This window comes from Cricetulus griseus, chromosome 4 (genome assembly GCF_003668045.3).
Source record: "Cricetulus griseus strain 17A/GY chromosome 4, alternate assembly CriGri-PICRH-1.0, whole genome shotgun sequence".
NCBI lineage: Eukaryota > Metazoa > Chordata > Mammalia > Rodentia > Cricetidae > Cricetulus > Cricetulus griseus.
This window is the reverse complement of record NC_048597.1, coordinates 115,975,440-115,997,323: the sequence shown is the minus strand read 5'-3', so window position 1 is coordinate 115,997,323 and position 21,884 is coordinate 115,975,440. Positions and strand designations below refer to the sequence as shown.

The 21,884-nt window shown below is 51.4% G+C and overlaps 2 protein-coding genes across 2 annotated transcripts; one reads left to right on the top strand and one right to left on the bottom strand.

The window, feature by feature from the left end:
* Positions 1 to 7,098: 7,098 nt before the first annotated feature.
* Ap1s1 (adaptor related protein complex 1 subunit sigma 1) lies at positions 7,099 to 16,125 on the top strand. The gene is made up of 5 exons (XM_027416219.2): positions 7,099 to 7,226; positions 9,607 to 9,785; positions 10,377 to 10,485; positions 13,644 to 13,781; positions 15,361 to 16,125. Exons 1-5 carry the CDS (start codon positions 7,224 to 7,226, stop codon positions 15,406 to 15,408), a joined length of 477 nt encoding a protein of 158 aa, XP_027272020.1. The 5' UTR covers positions 7,099 to 7,223; the 3' UTR covers positions 15,409 to 16,125.
* Positions 16,126 to 18,269: 2,144 nt separating this feature from the next.
* On the bottom strand, positions 18,270 to 21,613 carry Vgf (VGF nerve growth factor inducible). Its single transcript, NM_001328110.1, is given in 3 exon segments — positions 18,270 to 20,195; positions 20,692 to 20,894; positions 21,526 to 21,613. A coding segment is annotated over 1 exon segment (1,857 nt). The 5' UTR covers positions 20,176 to 20,195; positions 20,692 to 20,894; positions 21,526 to 21,613; the 3' UTR covers positions 18,270 to 18,318.
* Positions 21,614 to 21,884: the final 271 nt, after the last annotated feature.

Below are 21,884 nucleotides of genomic sequence, written 5' to 3'. Positions count from 1 at the left end.
TAACTGAAGCACAGCAGGGAAACAGGGCACTTAGAGAATTTCCGGGACAGCGGGGGAACAAAGTTACATATGAAGAACAATGCCCCCAGTACACCTGTGCCTCCCTGCCCAACCCAGGCCCTTGCTGAACACAGGACCCAGTCATCAGCACCACTACACCACCAGCTGAGGGATTTTACCCTCTGACTCTGTGAGAGTCTACACTATCTTGTACTGAAATGCCTCACTCACTCCTAGACCAAAGTCCAGGCAGGTAGGTGCACGGACCAGGAAAGAACGGGTCATGCTGAGCAGGGTGTGGTGGCATGCACCTGGAATCCTGTACTCAAGACTAAGATCCCAAAGTCCAGGACAGCCTGGCTATGTAGTCACTTCGAAGCCAGCTTTGGGCTGGCTTTTTGAGTCCCTGTCTCAAAAACAAATCAACAAACAAAACCAACTTTTTTAAAATGGCAAGTGATGTCATCAGATGTGCTCTGTTGGTAGCGTGCTTGTCTAGTGTGCATAAAGGCCTGGGCTCCATCTCTAGCACTGCATAAACCAGAAGGACTCGGGAGGCAGAAGCAGGCAGATCTCTGAGTTCCAGGCCAGCCTGGTCTACAGAGTGAGTTCCAGGACAGCCTGGGCTATAAAGAGAAACCTTGTCTAGAAAAACAACAGAAACCAAAACATGTGGTGGCTCATGCAAATAATCCCAGCACTAGGGAAGTAGGGGCAGGAGGATCAGAAGTTCAAAGTCAGTCTCTGCTACAGAACAAGTTTGAAATAAGCCTGGGCTACATGAGATCCTGTTTCAAAAAATAAAAAACAAAAATCCCATCGTCAGAGGACCCTGACTGTTGCTCTGGTTGGGATAGTGGTATCCCACTATGCTGTCTTCTGTTGTCTCTGTCTATACAAAAGGAGTCACACATGTTCCCCCGTCTCATCTTTGACTCTCCCTTTTTCGCCTTTTGATCATTTATGAGCTTGGGCTGATTAGCTCATCACAGTCAACTCTGATTGTCTCTCTCCAATTCCCCCTTGTGCCCGGTACCCCTAACCTGCCTCCTTCACGATCTTCTGGCCCCCATCAATGCTTTCCAATTATCCCACATAGTACCGTATGACTAACACGTTAACCGCTGAGTTGTCTCACCACGGGTTTCATTAGGTGGTTCACCAACTCCAGCTCCATAATTACTCCCAACTGCCCACGGCATCAAACCCTAACACCTCCCCAGGCACCAGCAGTAAGCAACCTCCGTGTAGTCTCAGCTTTCATTATTCACAAACAATTAAGAAATCCAGCCCACCACCTTTCTGTCATTCTACATATGCAAAATACTTGCTTATTTGTTTTTAAGCTTTATTATGTGTTTCTGTATCTATATGAGAGAGTTTGCATGTATGTGCAGGGGCCCAAGGATGTAAAAGTGAGTGGTGGAACCCCGGGGGGCTGTGGTTACAGGCGGGGCTGTGAGCTGCCTTTACATGGGTGCTGGGAATCCAACTCAGGTCCTCTGGAAGTGCAGCAAATGCTCTCTAGCCCTGGCTTCTTCTTCTTGTTTGCTTTGTTTCCTGGCTGTTTGTTTTGTTTTGAATACAAAATCTCACATAGCCCAAGCTGATCTTGAACTCTACCTCCCAAGTGCTGGGGTTACAAGTGTATTCCACCACATCTGTGTATACTCGGCACTGGGGAGCAAACCCAGAGTTTCATTCATATTAGGCAAGCAGTGTACTGAGCTACCGGCCTGTCGCAGGAGGGGAACAGTTAGTAGGGCTGTCAGCCTCACCTCCTCTTCAGCATGTTGCTGCTCTCTCCCATCTTGGAAGTGGGAAGGCGAGACAGGCAACCACAGAGGGACAATGCCTGGCTTCCACACCGAGCAAGCTGTGTCTGAAAACCTCATCTCCCCAACAGTTCTCTTGTGAATTGCCTCCTAACTGCATGTGATGAGGAACTCTAGAAATTCTCAGATTTCCAGGGAGTGTAGGGGCTCCCATCTCTGAAGTTTCCAAACTTAGCAGTCTGTTAGCTAGCTCTCTGACTCTTTTCTCCTTTTCATGTTTGTGTGTGTGTGTGTGTGTGTGTGTGAGAGAGAGAGAGAGAGAGAGAGAGACAGACAGACAGACAGACAGACAGACAGACAGACAGACAGACAGACAATGCACTTGCCATAATACGAGTGGAGGTCAGAGAACAGCTCATGGGAACCGTGTGTGTGAACTGTGTGTGGCCATACCTCTACTACAGAGAGGGAAGGAGAGAGACAAAGCATACACTACGAGCGAGAGTTTATTACTATTTATTCTTCCACTATGTGGGTGGGGATCAAACTCAGGTTATCAGGCTTGGCAACAGATACTTATACTCATAAACAGTCAAAAAAAAGATTTTTTTTTTTGAGACAGGGTTTCTCTGTGGCTTTGGAGGCTGTCCTGGAACTAGCTCTTGTAGACCAGGCTGGTCTCGAACTCACAGAGATCCGCCTGCCTCTGCCTCCCGAGTGCTGGGATTAAAGGCGTGAGCCACCAATGCCCGGCAAAAAAAGATCTTTTTATTAGCTCCCTTACATCACGTCTGAATAAAGTAATTATTGTAAAAAAAAAAAAAGATCTTTTTATTTTTATGTGTATCCCTGCAAATACCTTTACCCACTGAACCATCCTACCAACCCTTCATTTTTTAAAACTCTATTTATTTATTTTATGTGTATATGTGTGTATGTTCCTGCATGAGTTTATGTGTAGTGTGTGCATACATGGTGCCCAAAGAGGCCAGAGGGCATCAGATCCTGTAGAGCTGGAGTTGCAAGTGGGTTGTGAGCCACCCAGTGTGGGCACTGGGAGCTGAACTTGGATCTTCTGAAATAGCAGTAAGCACTCTTAACCACTGAGTCATCTCTCCAGCCCAACTCCTTATTTTTGGGAGGAAGAGGGGGGGGGCGGGCTGGAGAGATAGCTCAGCAGTTAAGAGCACTGATTACTCTTCCAGAGGACCTTGGTTCAATTCCCAGGACCCACAAGGCAGCTAACAAGTGTCTGTAACTCCAAGATCTGACACTCTAACACAGACATACGTGCATGCAAACACCAATGCAAATAAAATAAAAATAAATAAATTAAAAATAAAGTGAAGGAGAACTGAATGGCTCACCTACAGCCAGGCATCTTAGTAGGAGTTAAAGACAAGATTCCATGATGTGGAGATTGGGTTCCCTTCCAACCAATACAGAATATTATATCCACACCAAAGAACAAAAAATGGTGACAACACCTAAGACTTTACAGCAATTTCTTTAAGAATAAACAAAAATAATAGCATTTGTTGTGGCCCATGATCAAGAAATAAAGCTGTTACTGGGTGGGCATGATGCTAGGGTGGCATGGAGCATGGAGCACACCTTTAATCCCAGCACTTGTGAAGCAGAGGCAGGGGGATCTCTGTGAGTCAAGGTGACCCTGGTCTACATAGCAAGTTCCAGGTCTGCCAGAGGTACACAATGAGATTCTGTCTAAAAATTACAATAAAATAAATGATAATAATAAATCACAGGGCTGGAGAGAAGGCTTTGCTGTTTAGAGCACTTATAGATGATCCAAGTTCAGTTCCCAGCACCCACATTGGGGTTACAGCTCACATCTGTCTCTAACTCCAAGGGATCCCATAGCCTCTTCTTGCCTCCAAGGGTACCCAGACTCACATGAGTATACCCACATACATACATAGACACACACACACACACACACACACTTTAAAAATAAAAACAAATGTTGAAAAACAAATATGTATATATATAGTTGTTCCTTGCCCCCTACCTTATTTAGTTGTGGTTTCAATTCCCTAAAGTCAATTGTAACCCAAAAATATTTAATGGAAAAAACCCAGAAGTAAACAATTCACAAGCTTCCTATTTATTTTCATTATACATGTATTCTTTATTTATTTGTTGTGTGTGTGCACTTGCCATGACATGGGTGATAGACATTTTGTGGGCATTAGTTTTTCCTTCCACTATATGGGTCCCAGATATCAGACTCAGGTCAGGGCTTGGGGACAAATGCCTTTACCAAGCTGGCCTTTTTGTCTGTTTGACAGCAGCTTCATGTTCCCAAGGCTGGCTTTGACCTAGCTCTGTAGAGGGAAATACTTTTCAACCCCTGATTCTCTTACCTCACCACCTAAAGGTTGGGATTACAGGTGTTCACCACCACCACACCCAAGTTATGCTGTGCTGGGAGCAGAACCCATGGTTTCACATGGGATAGGCAGGCACTCTATCTCAGCCCCAATTCATGAGCTTTAAGTCAAATGCCATCCCTATGGGATCCCCCTCTGTCCCAATCATTGCACTGTCCATACTCACACATTAATCACGCAGTAGCCATCTTGGCTGTCAGGTTGAGCACAGTGCTTGTGTTCGAATATTTTGCTGAATGACTTTTTTCTATAATTTATTTATTCTTTTACATTTCATTTTACATTCTAACCACAGTTCTTCCTCCACCCCGCTTCCCGTCTCCCCTCATCTCTCCGCCCAGCCCACCCCAGCCCACTCCTCCTCATGGGTAAGGGCTCCCATGAGGAGTCACCAAAGTATGGCACAATAGGCTGGGGCAGGGCCAAGCCCTCTCCCATGCATTAAGGCTGAGCATGGCATCCCACCATAGGGAATGGGCTCCAACAAGCTAGCTCGTGTACCTGATTTGTATCATAGTCCTACTGCCAGGGGCCCCTCAGATTGTCCAAGATTCACAACTGTCTCCTAACAACAGTGGAGAGGATGCCCAAACGGGCCTACCCCTGTAATCAGATTGGTGAATACCCCAACTATCATCATAGAGCCTTCATTCAGTAATTGATGGAACCAGCCGCAGAGATCCACAACCAAGAACCAGGCCAGCTCCGGGAATCCAGTCAAAGAGAGGGAGGAGGGAACATAGGAGCAAGGGAGGTCAAGATCATGATGGAGAAATCTACAGAGACAGCTGAACCAAGCTCATGGAAACTCATGAACTCTAGACCTACAGCTGTGAAGACTGCAGGGGACCAGACTAGGCCCTGCATATGAGGGGAACAGCTGCTGAGTGGTTTTCAAGTGCAAAAGTGGTGATGGCAGCAACTCCATTGCAACACATTGTCATAGTCATTCTAGTTCATCATTTGGGCTTTTTGATATTTACTTTTTATTTTTGTCCATGTGCGTACATGTATGGGCACATGCCTACAGATGTGCAGAGGCCCCCGACAGCCAGAGAGGGGGTGGATCCCTGGAGCTAGGATTACAGGCACTTGTGAGTCACCCAATGGGGATGCTGGGAACTGAACTAGGTCCCCTCCAAGTGCTGTACCTGCTTTTAACTGCTAAGCCATTAGGAGCCGCTAATCTCCTATTATTAGTTCTGGTCCTTAGGTTCATTCTGTGCATAATCTATAAATTAAACTTTATTATAGGTATAGGAAAACTTCAGTACATGTTTTCACACAGTCTGGGGCTTCAGGAGTCACCTGGTAGACTTGGGATGCAATCTCTGGAGGATAAAGGGTGACCATGGTTTTAAACCTTCAACCTAAACAAATGTGAGTGATGAAGAAAAGGAGAGTGAGGGAAATGGAGAGGGAGAAAGCCCTAAAAGCTCTTGCTACAATTTATATTCTTTCCAAGTTCACATTTAGGTGTAGTTTACATCTGTTGCATTTTAATTTTGACCTGTGTTTTTTATTTTGTTTTGCTTTGGGGGCTTGTTGTTGCTGTTTACATTTATTTATTTATTTATTTATTTATTTATTTATTAAGACACCCTCTCTCTTTACATAACTCAGGCTGGCTGTGAACTCTCTTGACTAATCCTCTTGCCTCTGGTTCCCCAGGGATCAAATTATAGGCACACAAAAGTATGCCGGGCTAATCTGGTTTATTTGTTTGTGTGTGTGTGATTTTATTGTTTGTTTGGCTGTTTTGTTGTTTGGGGTTTTGTTTTTTGTTTTGACACAGTGCCTCAGCCCAGAATGTGAACTTGTTATGTAGCCAAGGATAACTTTGAACTCTGATTCTGATCTGTCTACATCTGCTTTCCAAACTACAGTATTACAGGTGTATACCCTCACATCCAGTTACACACACACACACACACACACACACACACTATATATATATGTATTATATATAAACAAAAAAAGACACTTGCATCTAATAAGTTCTCAACACTAAAGCTCTATACTGTTTTACTTTTTTGGTTTTGTTTTGTTTCTCGAAACAGGGTTTCTCTGTGTATCCATGGATGTCCTGGAACTCGCTCTGGAGACCAGGCTGGCCTTGATGCCTCTGCTTCCCGAGTGCTGGGATTAAAGGCATGTGCCACCAACGCCCGGGTATTTAAAATTTTTAAGGTTACATTTCATATATGTATTTTGTGTTGCGTGGGAGCATGTACAAACCAGGGTACTTGACTGTGTGGATGTCAGGACAGCTTGCAGGGTCAGTCATTCCCTTTCACCTTCTATGGGGGGGGGGGCATCTCTATGATTGGAGCCATCACACCGGCACTGTTTTGTGTCACTTTGCTTAAGATAGGCTCTCTCGAGCACGCCACTTAGCTGAGGCTGAACTTGAGCTACAATTTGCTCCTGTCTGTCTGCCTTCAAAGCGTTGGAATCACAGGTGTACACCACCGCGCCTGCCTTGCTTGTTTGGGGACAGAATATTGTTGTGTAGCCCTGAGCTGATCTTGAACTCTGTTCCCGCACCACCCCGCTTTGAGTGATGTTTTCCTCCTTTTCTGCACACCGTGTTCAGCTCCCGGAATCATCCTTGCTTCTTCATAAACTCTAAAGATCGAGCATCCACCTCTCACCCTTTTCCCGCCTTTCCCCCCCTACAAATGCTCCAGAGCTCAAGGCCCTCGTTGTCCCCTACCTCCGCCCTTCCCATCCTCCAATCAGCCCACCAGGACAGCCTTGTTACCATGACAACCGAGCTTCTGCAAAGCTGAAGTCAAGGACCTGGTTGCCATGGTTTCCGCTTCTCCGCCTTCAGCCCCTCCCGCCTCTGGGTGGGACCGGGAGGGGGAGAGCGCGGCAGCGCTGGCGCCTGCGCAATGCGGCCGCGCGGGGGAGCCGGCGAGGCCGGGGGGCGGGGCTTCAGGCGGAGAGGGAGGGAAAAGAAAAGAATCCGACGGGCCGCGGAGCGGGCTCCTACGGTGGCCGGAGAGGGACGTGCCGGGCCGGAGGCTGCAGGATGGTAGGCAGTGCTGAGAGGGAGGGGACGGGGGACCCGAGGGGCGTGGGCTGTACCTGCGGGGGTCCGGAGGGGGCAGCGTTTGGTGGGAGTCGCCCTGTCTTCCCTGTGGTCCGCTGAGGATCCACTTCCCGGAGCGGCTGGGCGAGCCGACCTCGGGAGCTGGAAATGGCACTCGGGACAGGGGCGGGGAGGAGTCTCGTTGGTTGGGCTGCAGGGTGGCGGGACTGTCCCGAGCAGGGTCAGCGTTCGGGACACGGGGTCCTGTCCTGGAGACGCCCCGGGCGCCGTGGCGGGGGAGCCACCCGCGGAGAGGGGCCCCGGGATCCCCGGGGGTCGCGGTGGCCGAGCCCCCTCCGGGAGGCCCGCGCCTGAGCGCACGGTGCGGCAGGAGGGAGGCGGGAGGGAGGCAGGGGCGGTTTCCGGGTCTCCACAGCTGACCCCCGACTCCGTAGTCGGGGAGCCTGGGCTCTGGAGGACGCGCCGACTCTGCCGTTCCCACCTTCCCACCACCGCGGTCCAGTTTCCTTCCCCAGCCCAGGCCTTCCGTCTTCCTGCCCGCACTCGGCTCCCTCAGTTCTTCACATCCCCTGGCCCCCACCAGCCACCGCCCCTGCTTTCTGGGGGTCTTTGTTCCTTTTAATTGATGGCCTGGAAGCTGAATTGCCGCACACACCCAGAGATTCCAGCCCTGGCCGTGTTCACAGATCTGTTTGCTGGGAATTGAGTTCAGGTTTTGGAAGCAAGAGCCCCCTGCAACTGGGAAGAAACTAGATCCAGGAAGCAATGAGGACTCTCATTCCACAGACATTCCCTAGGAGAGCCATCGGGGTCACTGGACTCTCTGTGAGGGACTTCGTGATCTGGTGTCTGGGACCCGTAACCCAGGCACTCAGGAGGATCAGAAAATCAAGGGCAGCCTTGGCTACATATGAAATATAGGTCAGCCTGAGCTACATGAAGCCCTGTCTCAAAAAAAAAAAAAAAAGAAAGAAAGAAAGAGAAGAGGGCCAGAGAGATGGCTCAGCTTCTAAAGGTACTTGACAACCTGAATTCAATCCCTGGAGTCCTCACAGTGGAAGGAGAGAACTGTCCTTAAAAATTTTAAATAGCTGGGCGTTGGTGGCACACACCTTTAATCCTAGCACTATGGAGGCAGAGGCAGGCGGATCTCTGTGAGTTCGAGGCCAGCCTGGTCTCCAGAGCGAGTGCCAGGATAGGCTCCAAAGCTACACAGAGAAACTCTGTCTCGAAAAACCAAAAAAAAAGCAAAGAAAAAAAAAGAATTCCTTAATGCAGGAAAGATGCCTAAGTCATTGAGAGTACTTGCTGCTCTTCCAGAAGAACCAGTTCAGTTCCCAACACGTATATCAGGCAGCTCACAACCTTCTGTAGCTCCTGATCTGATGCCTCTGGCCTGCATGGGCACCTGCACTCATCTGCACATACCCAGTATATAGACACACAACATAAACTTACACATAACTAAAAATAGTAGTGGGCTAGAGAGAGGGCTCAGTGCTTAAGAGCATGTGTTGCTCTTGCTGAGGACCTGGGTTTGGTTCCTGTCACCCACATGGTGACTTATAACCATCTATAACCCTGGTTCTGGGGTATCAACAGGCATGTGTGTGACACATACATGTATGCATGTGAGTATTGAGTATTTCATACACATAAAGTAAAATAAATCTTTAAAAAATAAGAAAAGCAAATCTTAAAAGAATTCTATAAGGAAGGTAATTTTATGGTTTCTGTCTTTCGAGTAAAGAAACTGAGGTTCAAAGACTTTTTTTTTTTTTTTTTTACAAAGCCAGTAAGATAGATCAGCAGACAAAGGCACTTGCTGCCAAGGCTTGGGTATCTAAATTTGATTCCTGGAGCTCACATTGTAGAAGCAGAGATCCAGTTCCCAAAAGCTATCCTCTGAACTACACACACACACACACACACACACACACACACACACACACACACACACGTAATAAAATGTTTTTGTGCTTATTATTTGTGTGGATGTGTGCTTGCCATGGCAAGAGTGTAGAGGTTAAAGGACAGCTCGTGGGAGTCAGTTCTCTTCTGTAATTTGGGTCATGGGTATTGAACTCAGGCTTAATAGCAAGCACCAATTTAGCTATCTTGCTGGCCCAGTATAAATTAATTTGCCTGAGGTTGTATTCAGCTACTAGGGCCAGGATTGGAACCCACACAGCAGGCTTGACTTTCCCTCAGGAAGAACATTCTTCTTCTCTACCCAGCTGGGACAGAAGTTTTGAAGAAGGTAGTGGTGAATACCGCTGAGTCTGGGGCTTTGCGCTCATGCAAGGAAAGAGGCTCCAAACCCATTCTCTGCCCCTCAGCTCTGGTCCTTCCTCCCTTCCAGATGCGATTCATGCTACTGTTCAGCCGGCAGGGGAAACTTCGGCTGCAAAAATGGTACCTGGCCACCTCGGACAAGGAGAGGAAGAAAATGGTCCGGGAGCTCATGCAGGTTGTGCTGGCTCGAAAGCCCAAGATGTGCAGCTTCCTGGAGTGGAGGGACCTCAAAGTTGTCTATAAAAGGTGACACTCCATCCATTTATTGTTTTCAGTGTACATGAATTGCTCTGGAGTTCACACTGGGTTAAAACGACTGAGAAATAACTCTGTCTCTCTGAAGTCGGGGAGAGCTCCAAGGAGCCGAGGAATCTACAGGGTGGTCCTGAATGCCTTCTTCCTCTTTCTAGGTTCATCTAAATTATTGTTTCCTACTTGGTTTTCTGACACGGCCTCTTGCACATCTCCTGAAGGTTCTCCCACCCATGTCCAGGTCCCTCCCAGTCTCATTGGCCATACTGAGGCCTCACCCCACTTTTCCCAGTACACATGCCCACACGCCCACACGTACTGCTTTCTAGTCCCTTCTGCTCTGAGCATGTAAACTGGCTTGAATTTATGCTAAGTCCAGCAAGGCGAGTCTGAGTGCAAGAAGGAGAGGAAATGAATCTGCTGTGTTTCTGACACATGCTCACAGGAAAAATGTTAGTCTTTGTACCGCTGGGACCACCATGTCTATGCACAGTTGGAGGACCTCATCCTGGCAGGCAGGTTGCACTTGGAGCTCCAGGGTCCTGAAGCCAGCTCCTAAATATGTCTCACGGGCTTCCTCCCCAGGTATGCCAGTCTCTATTTCTGCTGCGCCATTGAAGGTCAAGACAATGAGCTGATCACACTGGAGCTGATCCACCGATATGTAGAGCTCTTAGACAAGTATTTTGGCAGTGTAAGTCTCCCCATGAACCCCTGTTTCCATGCCAAGCAGTTCCATCTTCTTGCCAAGCCTTAAGAAAGACTCATCTGGGCCCTGCCCTGGAAGTCTCAGTTGGGAGATGGTGTTGGGGCACAGGAACCGTAATTAATCTCCCCTTTTAAGCTCTAAGCCTATTAACTGTGGCCCTTAATCAGCTTGGGGGTGTACCTCAGTCCGTAGAGCTCCTGCCTCGCAGCTTGAGGTGGAGGGGATGGCAGTAGAGGGGTACTGGCATTGAGTATACGCAGGGACCAAGTTCTCATTTACAGGGTCCTGACCTTGGCATGTGTCTGGATATTCTGAAGAGAGACAGAGAGAGAGAATGTCTGTCAGTGTATGCAAGTGTACATGGAGAGGTAGGGAGGGTGTGTGTGTGCATGTCTGTATATGCATGTGAGCATGGAGAGGGTGTGTGTGTGTGTGTGTGTGTGTGTGTGTGTAGAGAGGCTGGAGGACAAACTCATGTATTGTTCCTCAGGTGCTCTAAACTCCGTCTTGATGGGGTTTCTTTCCTTTCTTCTTCTTTTTTCTCTTTCTTTCTTTTTTTTTTTTTTTGTGAGGGTTAAAGATTCGCTATTTATTTATTTATTTAGGTTTTCCGAGACAGGATTTCTCTTTGTAGCTGGAACTCGCTCTGTAGACCAGGCTGCCCTGGAACTCACAGAGATCCGCCTGTGTGCTGGAATTAAAGGCGTGGGCCACCACCACCCAGCTCAATTTAGTTTTTATTGATGTGTCCACATGTCTGTCTAGGTGTGTGCATGTGAGTGCAGATGCCTGCAGAGGTCAAAAGAGAAGAAGACATCAGATTCCCTGGGGCTGGAGTCACATGTGGCCATGAGCCCCCACATGCTTGTAGGGAAGTGAGCTCAGGTCCTCTGCAAGGACAGTATGTCCTCTTAACTACTGAGCCATCATTCCAGCTCCCTCCTTGGTTTGGTTTTCACTTGTTTGTTTTGTGAGGTGTTTGTTTGTTTGTTTGTTTGGGTGCTTTCTGTTTGTTGAGGCAGGGTCTCTCACTGGCCTGGGACTCCTTGATTCAGCTCAGCTTGGGGACGCGCCTGTCTCCACCTCCCCCATACTGGGATTACAAATAAGCACCATTATATCCAGCTTTTTTAACATGAGTCCTGGGGACCCAGCTCCTCACACTTGAGGCAAGCAGGTGGTACATACACACATACATGCAGGCAAAACACTCATGTACATAAAATAAATAATTCTAAAATATTAAAAATATATATATACCCCATGGCTGGGCGTATTGGTGCACGCCTTTAACCACTTACTTCCTGGGTCCTTTTTGCTTTGTTTTGTCTTTTTGGTTTTTTGAGACAGGGTTTCTCTCTGTAGCTTTGTAGACCAGGCCGGCATTAAACTCACAGAGATCCATCTGCCTCTGCCTCCTGAGTGCTGGTATTAAAGGTGTGTGCCACCACTGCCTGGCTTCATTTTTTTGTTTTTAAGACAGAATAGCATGTATCCTAAGTTGGTCTCCATCTCACTGTGTAGCTGAGGGTGACCTTGAACTTCCAGTTCTCTTGCCTCCACCTCCCAAGTTCTGGAGCTCACAGGTATGGCCACCATACCCAGTTTATATGGTTCTGGGAACTGACTGGTTTTAAGCAAGTGTCTTAGTCACTGTTCTTTTGCTGTGAAAAGACATTATGACCAAGGCAGCTATAATAAGAGAAAGCATTTAATTGGGAGCTTGCTTACAGTTCCAGAGGTTTAGTTCATTACCTTCATGGGCGTGGGACATGGTAACATGTAGGCAAGTGCTGAATCAGTAGCTGAGAGCCAGCTACATCCTGATCCTGAGAGAGAGAGGGAGAGAGAGATTTGAAACCTCAAAGCCTACCTCCAGTGACACACTTCCTCCCAAAAGGCCACACCTCTCAATCCTTCTAATCCTTTCAAACAGTTCTATTCCCTGGTGAGTAAGCATCCACACATATAGCCTATGGGAGCCTTTCTCATCCACACCACCACAGCAAACATTCCACCAGCTGAGCTACATTCCCAGGCTGAGTTGATTGATTTTGTGGCATTAGACATTGCACCTAGGCCTCACATATCAAATTAGTTTGTGCTCTACCACTGAGCTATGTCCTCAGCCCCTTTTTTATTTTTTATTTTGAGACAGGGTCTCACTAAATTACCCAAGCTGACCTTGAACTCGCGCTGTAGCATAAGAGGTCATCCTCTGCCTTAGCTTCCTGAACATCTGAGCTGAGAGACCTAGCCAGGCGTTGGTGGCGCACGCCTTTAATTCCAGCACGTGGGAGGCAGAAGCAGGTGGATCTCTGTGAGTTCGAGGCCAGCCTGGTCTCCAGAGCGAGTGCCAGGAAAGGCGCCAAAGCTACACAGAGAAACCCTGTCTCGAAAAAAAAAAGAGAAAGAGAGAGACCTACACCAGCCCCACATCCTTTTGAGGTTCTCTGGTTGGTTCTTCATCTTTCCAAAGAGTCAACATTACCATCTCCATTTTTGGATGGGGAAACTGAGACTCATAGACATTCCATTATGTGCACAGTTAATTTCATATTCACAGAGATCACCTTGGGTCTTCTAAAGCAAAGAGCATGATATTCTCTCCCACCCCAGAATGCCTAGGGTAGAGGCTAGCCCAGGATCTGGCAGAACCGTGTTGGACATTTTAAGAGAAAGGCAACAGCAACCACAGACTTTTATTTCCTGGTCCAGAATAGGCTATAAAAGGATGAGGAGGCATGGCAGCCTGTACTGATAATTCCAGCACTCAGGCTGAGGCAGGAAGACTAAGACCTCAAGGCCAGCCTGAGGAAAAGACCAAAGTACTGAGAGTTGAGGCTAGGGAGGATTTAAGACTCGCTGAAGGAACTCACTGTGGGCTGAGCCTGTAGCTCAGCTGGTAGAGAGCTTGCCTTACATGCCTGGAACCCTGCACAGCATGGTGCGGGTGGAGCCACATGCTTATAATCTCAGCGTTTGGGAGGTGGAGGCAGGAGAACCAGCTCTAGGATAGCTTCAGCTACATAGTGAATTCGGGGATAGCCTGGTCTACATGAGACTGTCTAGGGGCCTAAAGCGGAAGGAAGAAGGCTGGGGTACACCTTGATGCTCAGTTCTGCCTTCTCCCCCTCTCCTAGGTATGTGAGCTGGACATCATCTTCAACTTTGAGAAAGCCTACTTTATCCTGGATGAGTTTTTGATGGGTGGGGATGTCCAGGACACCTCCAAGAAGAGTGTGCTTAAGGCCATTGAGCAGGCTGACCTGCTGCAGGAGGTACGAGCCAGGGACAGTGAGGAGGAGGAGGAGGAGGAATACTGTGGCCGAGGGGATTCCCCCTCCCCTGGACACCATGCCCGTCGACGAGTGGGCCCCCCTCCTTGTGGCGTGTGGCCCCCATCACGCCCTGCTGTCTAACTTGTCCTGGGTCCTGAGCCCCTGGAGCAGGAGGTGGGTGGGCCTGTCTCTCACTTGCGCCAGTTGTTCCCTCTTTCATTCTAAGCTGTGTCCTCTTTCCAAGACCCAATATATCTGTCCTACCCTGGCCCAATCTCCTTTGACTTAGTGGTTCTCTTGATGGTAAGGATTGTTTAAAGAATCGGAGAGTGGTTTATTGTAGATAAGCCTTTTCTTCCTTGATTTCATATCTGGTTTCTTTCTGTCTGTTCTCTCTCTCTCTCTCTCTCTCTCTCTCTCTCTCTCTCTCTCTCTCTCTCTTTCTCTCTCTCTCTCTGAGCCTGGGGCCCCATCCCTACTTTGCCTGTCTGTGTGTTCCTGTGTGTAACGTGAGGGGTATGTGTGTACACACAGACGTATGTAGAGGCCAAAGGTTGAAATTTGGGTATCTTACTCAATCACTCTCTACCTTTATTTTTTCAGACAGTCTCACCATTGAACCTGGAGTTCACCCATCCAGCCTGGCTGGTTGGCCACTGAGCTCCAGGGATCTGCCTGTCTCAGCTCCCATACCATTTAGCCCCATACCTCCATGCCAGGCTTTTACATGGTTGCTGGGGATCTGAACTCGGGTCCTCATGCTTCCATGACAGATGCATTAATGACTGAGTAGTCTTCCCGGCTCGCCTAATCCTCACTTGTAACATGTGTACACACATACACACACCCCTCTGTTGCTCAGGCTTGGAGGGCATCTGTTAGTTCTCCCTGCTATCTGGCATGCCACCAGCCCCCACCCATCTCTGCTTGTCCCCTCTCTGCTATGCTGCTGCTGAGCCTTGGTGCAGGGAGATGAGTCACCAGGACTCTGCAGTGACAAGCAAACTGGCTTGAGCTGGCTCTGAGGAGGGGGAGAAATGGAGGCCATGAGAGAGGTCAGCTCTATAGGGGGAGAAATGGCGGAATGAAACTTGAGGTCACCTCACTAGTCTAGGTTCCCCATCACTCCCTTACACACACACACACACACACACACACACACACACACGCCTGTTACTAGACCCTAGTGACTCATCACTCTGAAGTCTACCTTCCCTTCCCCAAGCAGGCTGCTACCAACGTCTTACTGCCTTTGCCACTCTAAAAGGCGTGGACCAGCATCCACACTACCTACCTCCTGGAATTAGAGTTCCTCTGCATCCTGCTCCAGCTTTAGATTCCAGGTGGTGATGAACTTGGCCTCCACCTCTCCTTGCCACTGTGGGTGTTGGGAGTGGTGTCATGAGGCCTGTGGGCATCCCTCAACTGAGGGCTTACAGCGCTCCAGCCTTGGGCTCACATCAGCTTCTCTTCCCCCAACCCCATGTGTGTCTGTGCTTCCCCAACTCTGACCCCTTCTTCTCGCCCACCTTGTCTGCCCTTCCTGGTGTCTCTGCTTCATCACCCTTGTCTGTCTCAGGAGGATGAGTCGCCGCGCAGTGTCCTGGAGGAGATGGGCCTGGCATAGCCCCGTCAGCCAGCCGGGGGGCCCTGTGGAATTGGGAAAGCCAAGACAAGAGACAGCACTTGGGGACTGTTTCTGCCACCTCTCCCCCAGGCCCCTTCTCTTGGTGGGAGCCTGCTGCTTTTCTTCAGCCGCCTCACCTTTGGAAGGAGCTGTGGCTCCGGCCCTTCATTCCAACATTCCCTCACTCCACCCTCCACCTTTCCCGTTGGAGGCTTTAAGAGCTAAAAGGCAGTAAAATGTGACCTGGATGGGGGTGCTAAGTGGCTCTCGTTCCCCTCCATGGAAGAACCAATGTGAACCCCAGTCATCCCCCATCCCTCCCCTTCTCCTTTATTGCTGTAAATATATAAATATGTCAGGTTAAAGGGAAAGGTTTCCAGGGCTCTTTTCTCCCCTCTGCCCCAAAACCTACCTCTACCCCTCCCCATAGCCAGCCAGGGCAGATTCTCTGCCTGGGAGGGGTTTTCCCTCTCCTGCCCCCCACTTCCTCCTGGGCTCCAGTGTCCAGCCAGAGCCAGGAAGGAACCACCAGTAAATATTTTTCTAACCTTGCCACCTGGAGGGAAGGGACAGTTGGGGGAAGGGCCTGCTTTCTGGGACACTGGCCCTATCACCCCCACCCCCACCCCCAACTCCGCATCGTGGATGTGGTGGAGTGGGCCAAGCGGCTGCCTTTATTTCCTTTCTTCTGAAATAAAAGGAAAAAGTGTTTCTGGACTTGGCTTGCCTCTGTCTTTGTTGAAGCAGACTTGGTGTCCACCCTGAGGTCAAGGACAGCTTCCTGCTGGTCTTCCTGGGACCTGGGTCCTCAGTAGTCAGGAAGAAAAGCTAAAAATAGAATGTCAGCTAGACAACAGGTTTTGTTGTTTCGCTTTGTTCTATGTCCTAGGATAATCAAACCCAAACCTTGTGCATGCTAGACACACCCTGCCTACTGCTCTTAGCCCTCCATTGTTTTGTCCTGTATTTTGAGATAGGGTTTTGCTGTATAGCTCTGAGTGACCTGGATCTCAGGGACGATTCTGCTACCTGTACATTCTGGATGTTGGGATTGCAATGTGCCAACCATCTCCCAACCCAGCAGGTGCATTTGAAATTTCTTTATATTTTGAAACAGGGTCTCACCATAGTCTAGGCTGACCACACGCTCAAAATGTTTCTGATCCTCCTGCCTCTACCTCTTAGATGCGGGGGTTATGGGTGTTTAGCAGCTCACCCTGTATTATAAAGTGCTTTATCTATGCTGGAAAAGCACGGGACCAACCAAGCCACATGCCGAGCCATAGGAGCTGATTTCATATTTTGGGGTACTGGGTTTCAGAACCCTGGGCCTCTTGCATTGAGGTCAATGTTCTGTCACTCAGCCCCAGCCCCAACAGAGTAAGTTAGTGTGTCCCATGCACTATGAAGAGGTTACTGGGGATGGGGGAGCTGTTGCTTATCTGGAATGGAAGTTTCAATGAGTGCCTTTTGTGCTGTCTGGTAGCCCTGCCCCAAATAATTTCCTACACTGCCTGTGACTACACATAACCAGGGAAGGAGAAGTCCTGAAGTCGTATGTTCTCTATTCTGAGAGTCTGTGTGGAGGGTTTCCTTTTGCCTCTTTTTGTTTTGTTTGGGGAGGTAATTGAGAAATGGTTAAAAAAGCAAGGTGTGTGGGGCTCAGCTCCTTCCCAGATTTCTGGGAATTCTGGGAGCCATGAAGGGAAGGATGGAGGACTTGGGGTGGAGGGAGCCTTTCAGATACCCAGTGAAGAACATCTCATGTGGTGCCTTTTTTCTTTTGAGTTTTATAAATTTGCTCATCCCAGACACTTGGTTCTTACTTGTTTTTTTGTTTGTCCTTCCCGCCCCCATCCTGAATTCTCTTAATGGGACTAGAACTAGGGGCCAAATGCATACTAGACAGGCACTCATACCAACTAAGCCACACCCCCAGTCAAACCACTGGCTCCTGTTGGATTCCACTCTTACCTGGTTCAAACACTAGGAATTATGACTCAACCTCTGGCACAAGATGGTAGTGGAAAGTAGAGGTTCTGTTTTTTTTATTACTATTACTTTTATTTTGTGAGTGGGTGGGTATGCAGCGGTGGACGTGTGGTATAGTCAACCCTCCCCTTCCATCCTGTGGAAAGAACCCTCGTGTGACACTCATGTCACTCTTGGCAGCTTGTGCCTTTACCTACTGAATCATCTCACCGGCCCCAAAGTAGGGTTCTCTCATAGGTATTTCAAGAACATTTCCTTCCCAGGAACAGCTTCACACCTTTCTCCCACCCAGTTCAGGCTTTGGTCAGAGAGTTGGAAACCAGGTGGTGACTGGCGCTTCCCTCACCGCCCCTTGGAGAGGACCAAGCAGGCCCAAGGGGACGGGTGAATAACGGAAAACAAAGTCCTAATAAAATAGTCACTTTTATTTCTTAGCAAAACTATTTCCTCCGTGAGGGGTATTTACAACAGAGAAGGGCAAGAAGTGGGTAAGTTCACAGCGATTTGGGGAAGGGGAGGCTCCGGAGGCCCCAAGGCTGGGAGACAGACACTTCACAAGATTAATTAGAACAGATTTTCCCGTTTGAGACCCGGAAGTCTCAAGAGAAACTAAATGGGGTCGAGGCCCCTGGAGGAAGTGGGGGTGTAAGGGGACTCGCACAAAACACCCACCCGCCTGGGATGGCCCCGGGATGGCCCGTGAGCTTGGGGAGTTCTGGACTGCAGACCCGGGACAAGTCTGACGACAGGCCCGGGCCCCACATGGCTCGGGGCGGGGTCACGAGGGGTGGGGCCGGGCGGCAGCCGAGGGGCGGAGCCGGGGCGCATGCAAACACTGAGGGAGGAGGAGCGACACGGAGGGGGGCGTGGTGGCGCGCCCGGCTTGGGGCGGGCGCGCGGGGGCGGGGCCGGGGCCGGTCACGGGCGGCGCAGCAGCACGTGCTCGATGTAATTCTCCAGCTCCTCCTGCTCCTGCATCCGGCGCTCCTCCGCGTCCGCCTCCTCCTGCGCGCGCCTGGCCTGGGCCTCCAGGTCGGGATGGTGGCGCGCAGGTGGCAACGCGTGGTGGAAGTGACGGCGGCGCGAGGATGCGGGTGGCTGCAGTGTTCGCGGCCGAATGTAGTTGGGAAAGGGGTGATAGGGCCCTGGGGGAAACACCTCCTCCTCCTCCCGATCCCAGGGTGGGAGCACTTCGTTCCAGTCCGGCAACTCATCCCGGGCCGGCGCGGGGGGTGGGGGCTGCGGGGAGCGGACGTGAGTGGGGGCTGGGGCGGCCCGGGGGGGCGGCACTGGCTCCGGAGGGGCGTTCTTCTTCCGCTTCCGTTTCTCCTCCACCTCTTCGATGATGCTGACCACGTCGTCGGCTGGCAGGTGGAGTTTGGTGGACAGTTCAATGAGACTGTCGATCGTCTGCGGATCCATCTCCTCGTCGTCGTCGTCTTCTTCCCCGCCCTCCTCTGCCCCCTCAGCATCCTTCCGCCGATGGCCTGGCGCCTCCTCCTGGGAGCGCTTGTCCTCGGCCCCGGCTTCCCCGTCCTCCTCCTCCTCGGCGAACAGGAGCGCATTCTGCCGCGCCCTCTCCGCCTCCTCCGCCTCCGCCTCCGCCTCCGCCGCCTCCTCATCCTCGTCCCCCATCTCGTCCTCCCCGCCACCGCGTCTCTCCTGCTCCGCCTCCTCCTCCCTCTCGCTCTCCCGCTCTTGCTGCGTCTCCTGCAGCCCGCGACCCCCGAGATCGCGCTGCCGGGCTCCGCCCTGCAGCAGATACTGGAGCAGCAGGTCGGAGGCGAGGTCGGCCAGCCGCTCTTCTTGCGCCGCGGCCTGCCGAGTGGCCTCCGCCTGTCTCCTGCCTGCCTCTACCTGAGCCAGCCCTTGCTGAAGCAGGCGCTCGCCAGCCTCAGAGCCGCCCAGGAGTGAACCCTCGAGCCGGCGCACCTTGGGGAAGGGGCCACCCAGGCTTTGGTACGCCTTGGATAAGGGTGTCAAAGTCTCACCTAGATGTGTTTTAGGGGAGGCCACTCCTTCCCCGAACTGATGGGTTTCGGGAAGGGGAGCGCTTTCGGGCATTCGAGCCTGGAATTGCGAAGGGACCGGGGGTGGCAGAGGAGCACGCTCCGGGACACGCGCCTGGAACTCTCCCCAGGAAGCGCGCCATACGCGCTCTGGCCCGGGGCTCTCCAGATTGACTCGGGTCAGCGTGTGCGTGCGGGTTTCCGTCTCTGCTGCGGCCGTCTCTTGCTGGCGCTTAGCATTGCTCGGACTGAAATCTCGAAGTTCTTGGAGCAAGGATGCTAGCGCCTCCAGCTCTTCTGAGCGGTCGTCAGCCTCGGGATCGTTGTCCTGAGTCTGCGGGCGAGGGGGGGCCGCAGCGGGCGCTTGGATCTCTGGTGCCGAGAGGCTATGGGTCTGACTGCGCACGGACTCGGTCAACAGAGCTTCTGCCGCTTCTTCGGGTGTTCCCTGCTGGGGACCTCCCGGGACCGCCGGGGGCGAGGCCGGACGGTCCAGTGCCTGCAACAGTACCGCGGCCAGCGCCCGGGGATCCACGCCCTGGAAGAGCTCTCCCTGGTCCTGAGGCTCGGAATTCCGAGCGGCCCGGACCTCTGGGACGCTGTCATCCTTTGGCCGGGACACTGCGTCCTCAGCTATCTGCTCTTTATGCTCAGAGCCCAGGGGAGGAGGATAGGCATCGGCGCGCCCGGGGGGCGCTGCTCCCAACCCCTGGATCAGTAGAAGGAAACAGAAGAGGACGGATGCCGGCAACCTGAGGGTTTTCATGACCAACGGGCTGCCAGAGACTGAAAAATAGAAGAAACCAAAGAAATAGAGGATTCCTGTAAGAATTCCCCGCTTTCTATTTCTGCACTCCCTTCCCCCACCTTTGAGCAGGAAATCCGGGGTTTCCCTCATTTCTCTAACCTTACTCGAAGAGAAAGCGTTTAGCAGAGAACAAGAAAGATGTGACGATCTCTGGAGTCGAGCAAATGGAAAATAACGCCCGCAGTGCCCGTTATGGGTACCCGATGACTCCTGTCGCCCCTTCCCTAAGTCATCTCTCAGCCAGCGCCCGCGTACAAGGATAAGCGGGAGGGGGGAATCTGTTCTCTCCCCACAGGACTCCCCGGATGGTGCGTGGGCGACTTCACCAGCGACAGAAAAGCAGAGTCTCCCCAATTTACCAAAGACCCTTCTCGGGGGCACCCCGCTGTGCTTTCATCACCCATTCGGGAAGAAAACCCTCCCTTCACGCCCACGACTGAAGAGGGTTGGAGGAATGGACATCGGAGTATTTACCAGCCGGTGTCCCGACGGCGGAAGGTGGAGAGGAGGGTCGGGTCGGGACGGGGGAAAGATGGGGACCCGTCCGCCTCGGCTCCGTTCGGGGGCTGGAGTTCGAGCGATGGTCGAGGGCTGGCGTCTAGGAGCTGGGCTCAGCTGGGTCAGCAACAGCGCTCTCGCTCCGGCTTCAGCACGCTGGACAGCGCCCGCGCCACCGCCTTATAAAGGGGAGCGCGCGGAGTCACGTGGGCTCGCCCCGCCCCATTGACGTCAGTGTTCATTCATGGGGAAGCGGGCGGGTGCCTGGTGGATGGTGGATGTCCAGTGATTGGAGGATGGACGTCGCTCCTGGCCTGCGCCTGCGCAGTGAGGCCCTCGGCTAGAGGGGCGTGCGCTAGCCAAGCTCCGGGAAATGAATGAATGAATGAATGAATGAAATGTCGATGCGGGCGGGGCAGGGGGCTTTGAATGAATGAAGGAGGGACAGGAGAAAAGGATGAATGAATGAATGGGAGAATGAATGGAAGGGTGGGTACAGAGGAACCAGAAGGCGGGAGGGTGGGTTACAAAGCAACTTGCGGCGCAGAGCCCGCGTTGCTGAGCAGAATAGGATAGGAAGAGGGCACCGCCAGCATCTAACTGGGCGCCAGTAAGAGATCAATACTGGATGGGGGGACGGTAAGGGTTTGAAAGCCGGGGAGGGGGACGGGTTCCCTACTCAGTCACAGCGTGGTCTATAGGGAGCACGCCCAAGGACGACGTGAACCTGAGAGGAGGGGGTGATCTGCGGCGCGGGATGCTCGCCCAGGGCCAGGGCAGATGGGTGGATAATGCGGTTTGGGTAATCACCTTGGAAAGGGTCCTAGTCGGAAAAGAAAAGGGAAAGATTGTCGATGCGTGTGCTTCTGGGTCGTGTCTGTTCACGATCGGTTCGGGTCTGGAGAAGGTGGAAAAAAAAAAAGGCGTGTCTGTCCTTCCGGCCAGCGGACTCTGTTGTGCCCCTTTTCAATCCACCTCTCCCACACCCATCTGCTCACATCCCTCTCCCCCACAGCCCCCACCCAAGGACATTTGGAGGGCGAGACCAGACCAGGTGGGGAGGGGCTTGATCAGGTGAAGAGGGTGACTCAACTCCTTTTCTCTCTACTGCTTACAGGGGCGGGAGGTCTGAACGCGACCGGAGGGGGTGCACTGCGACGTCAGAGATG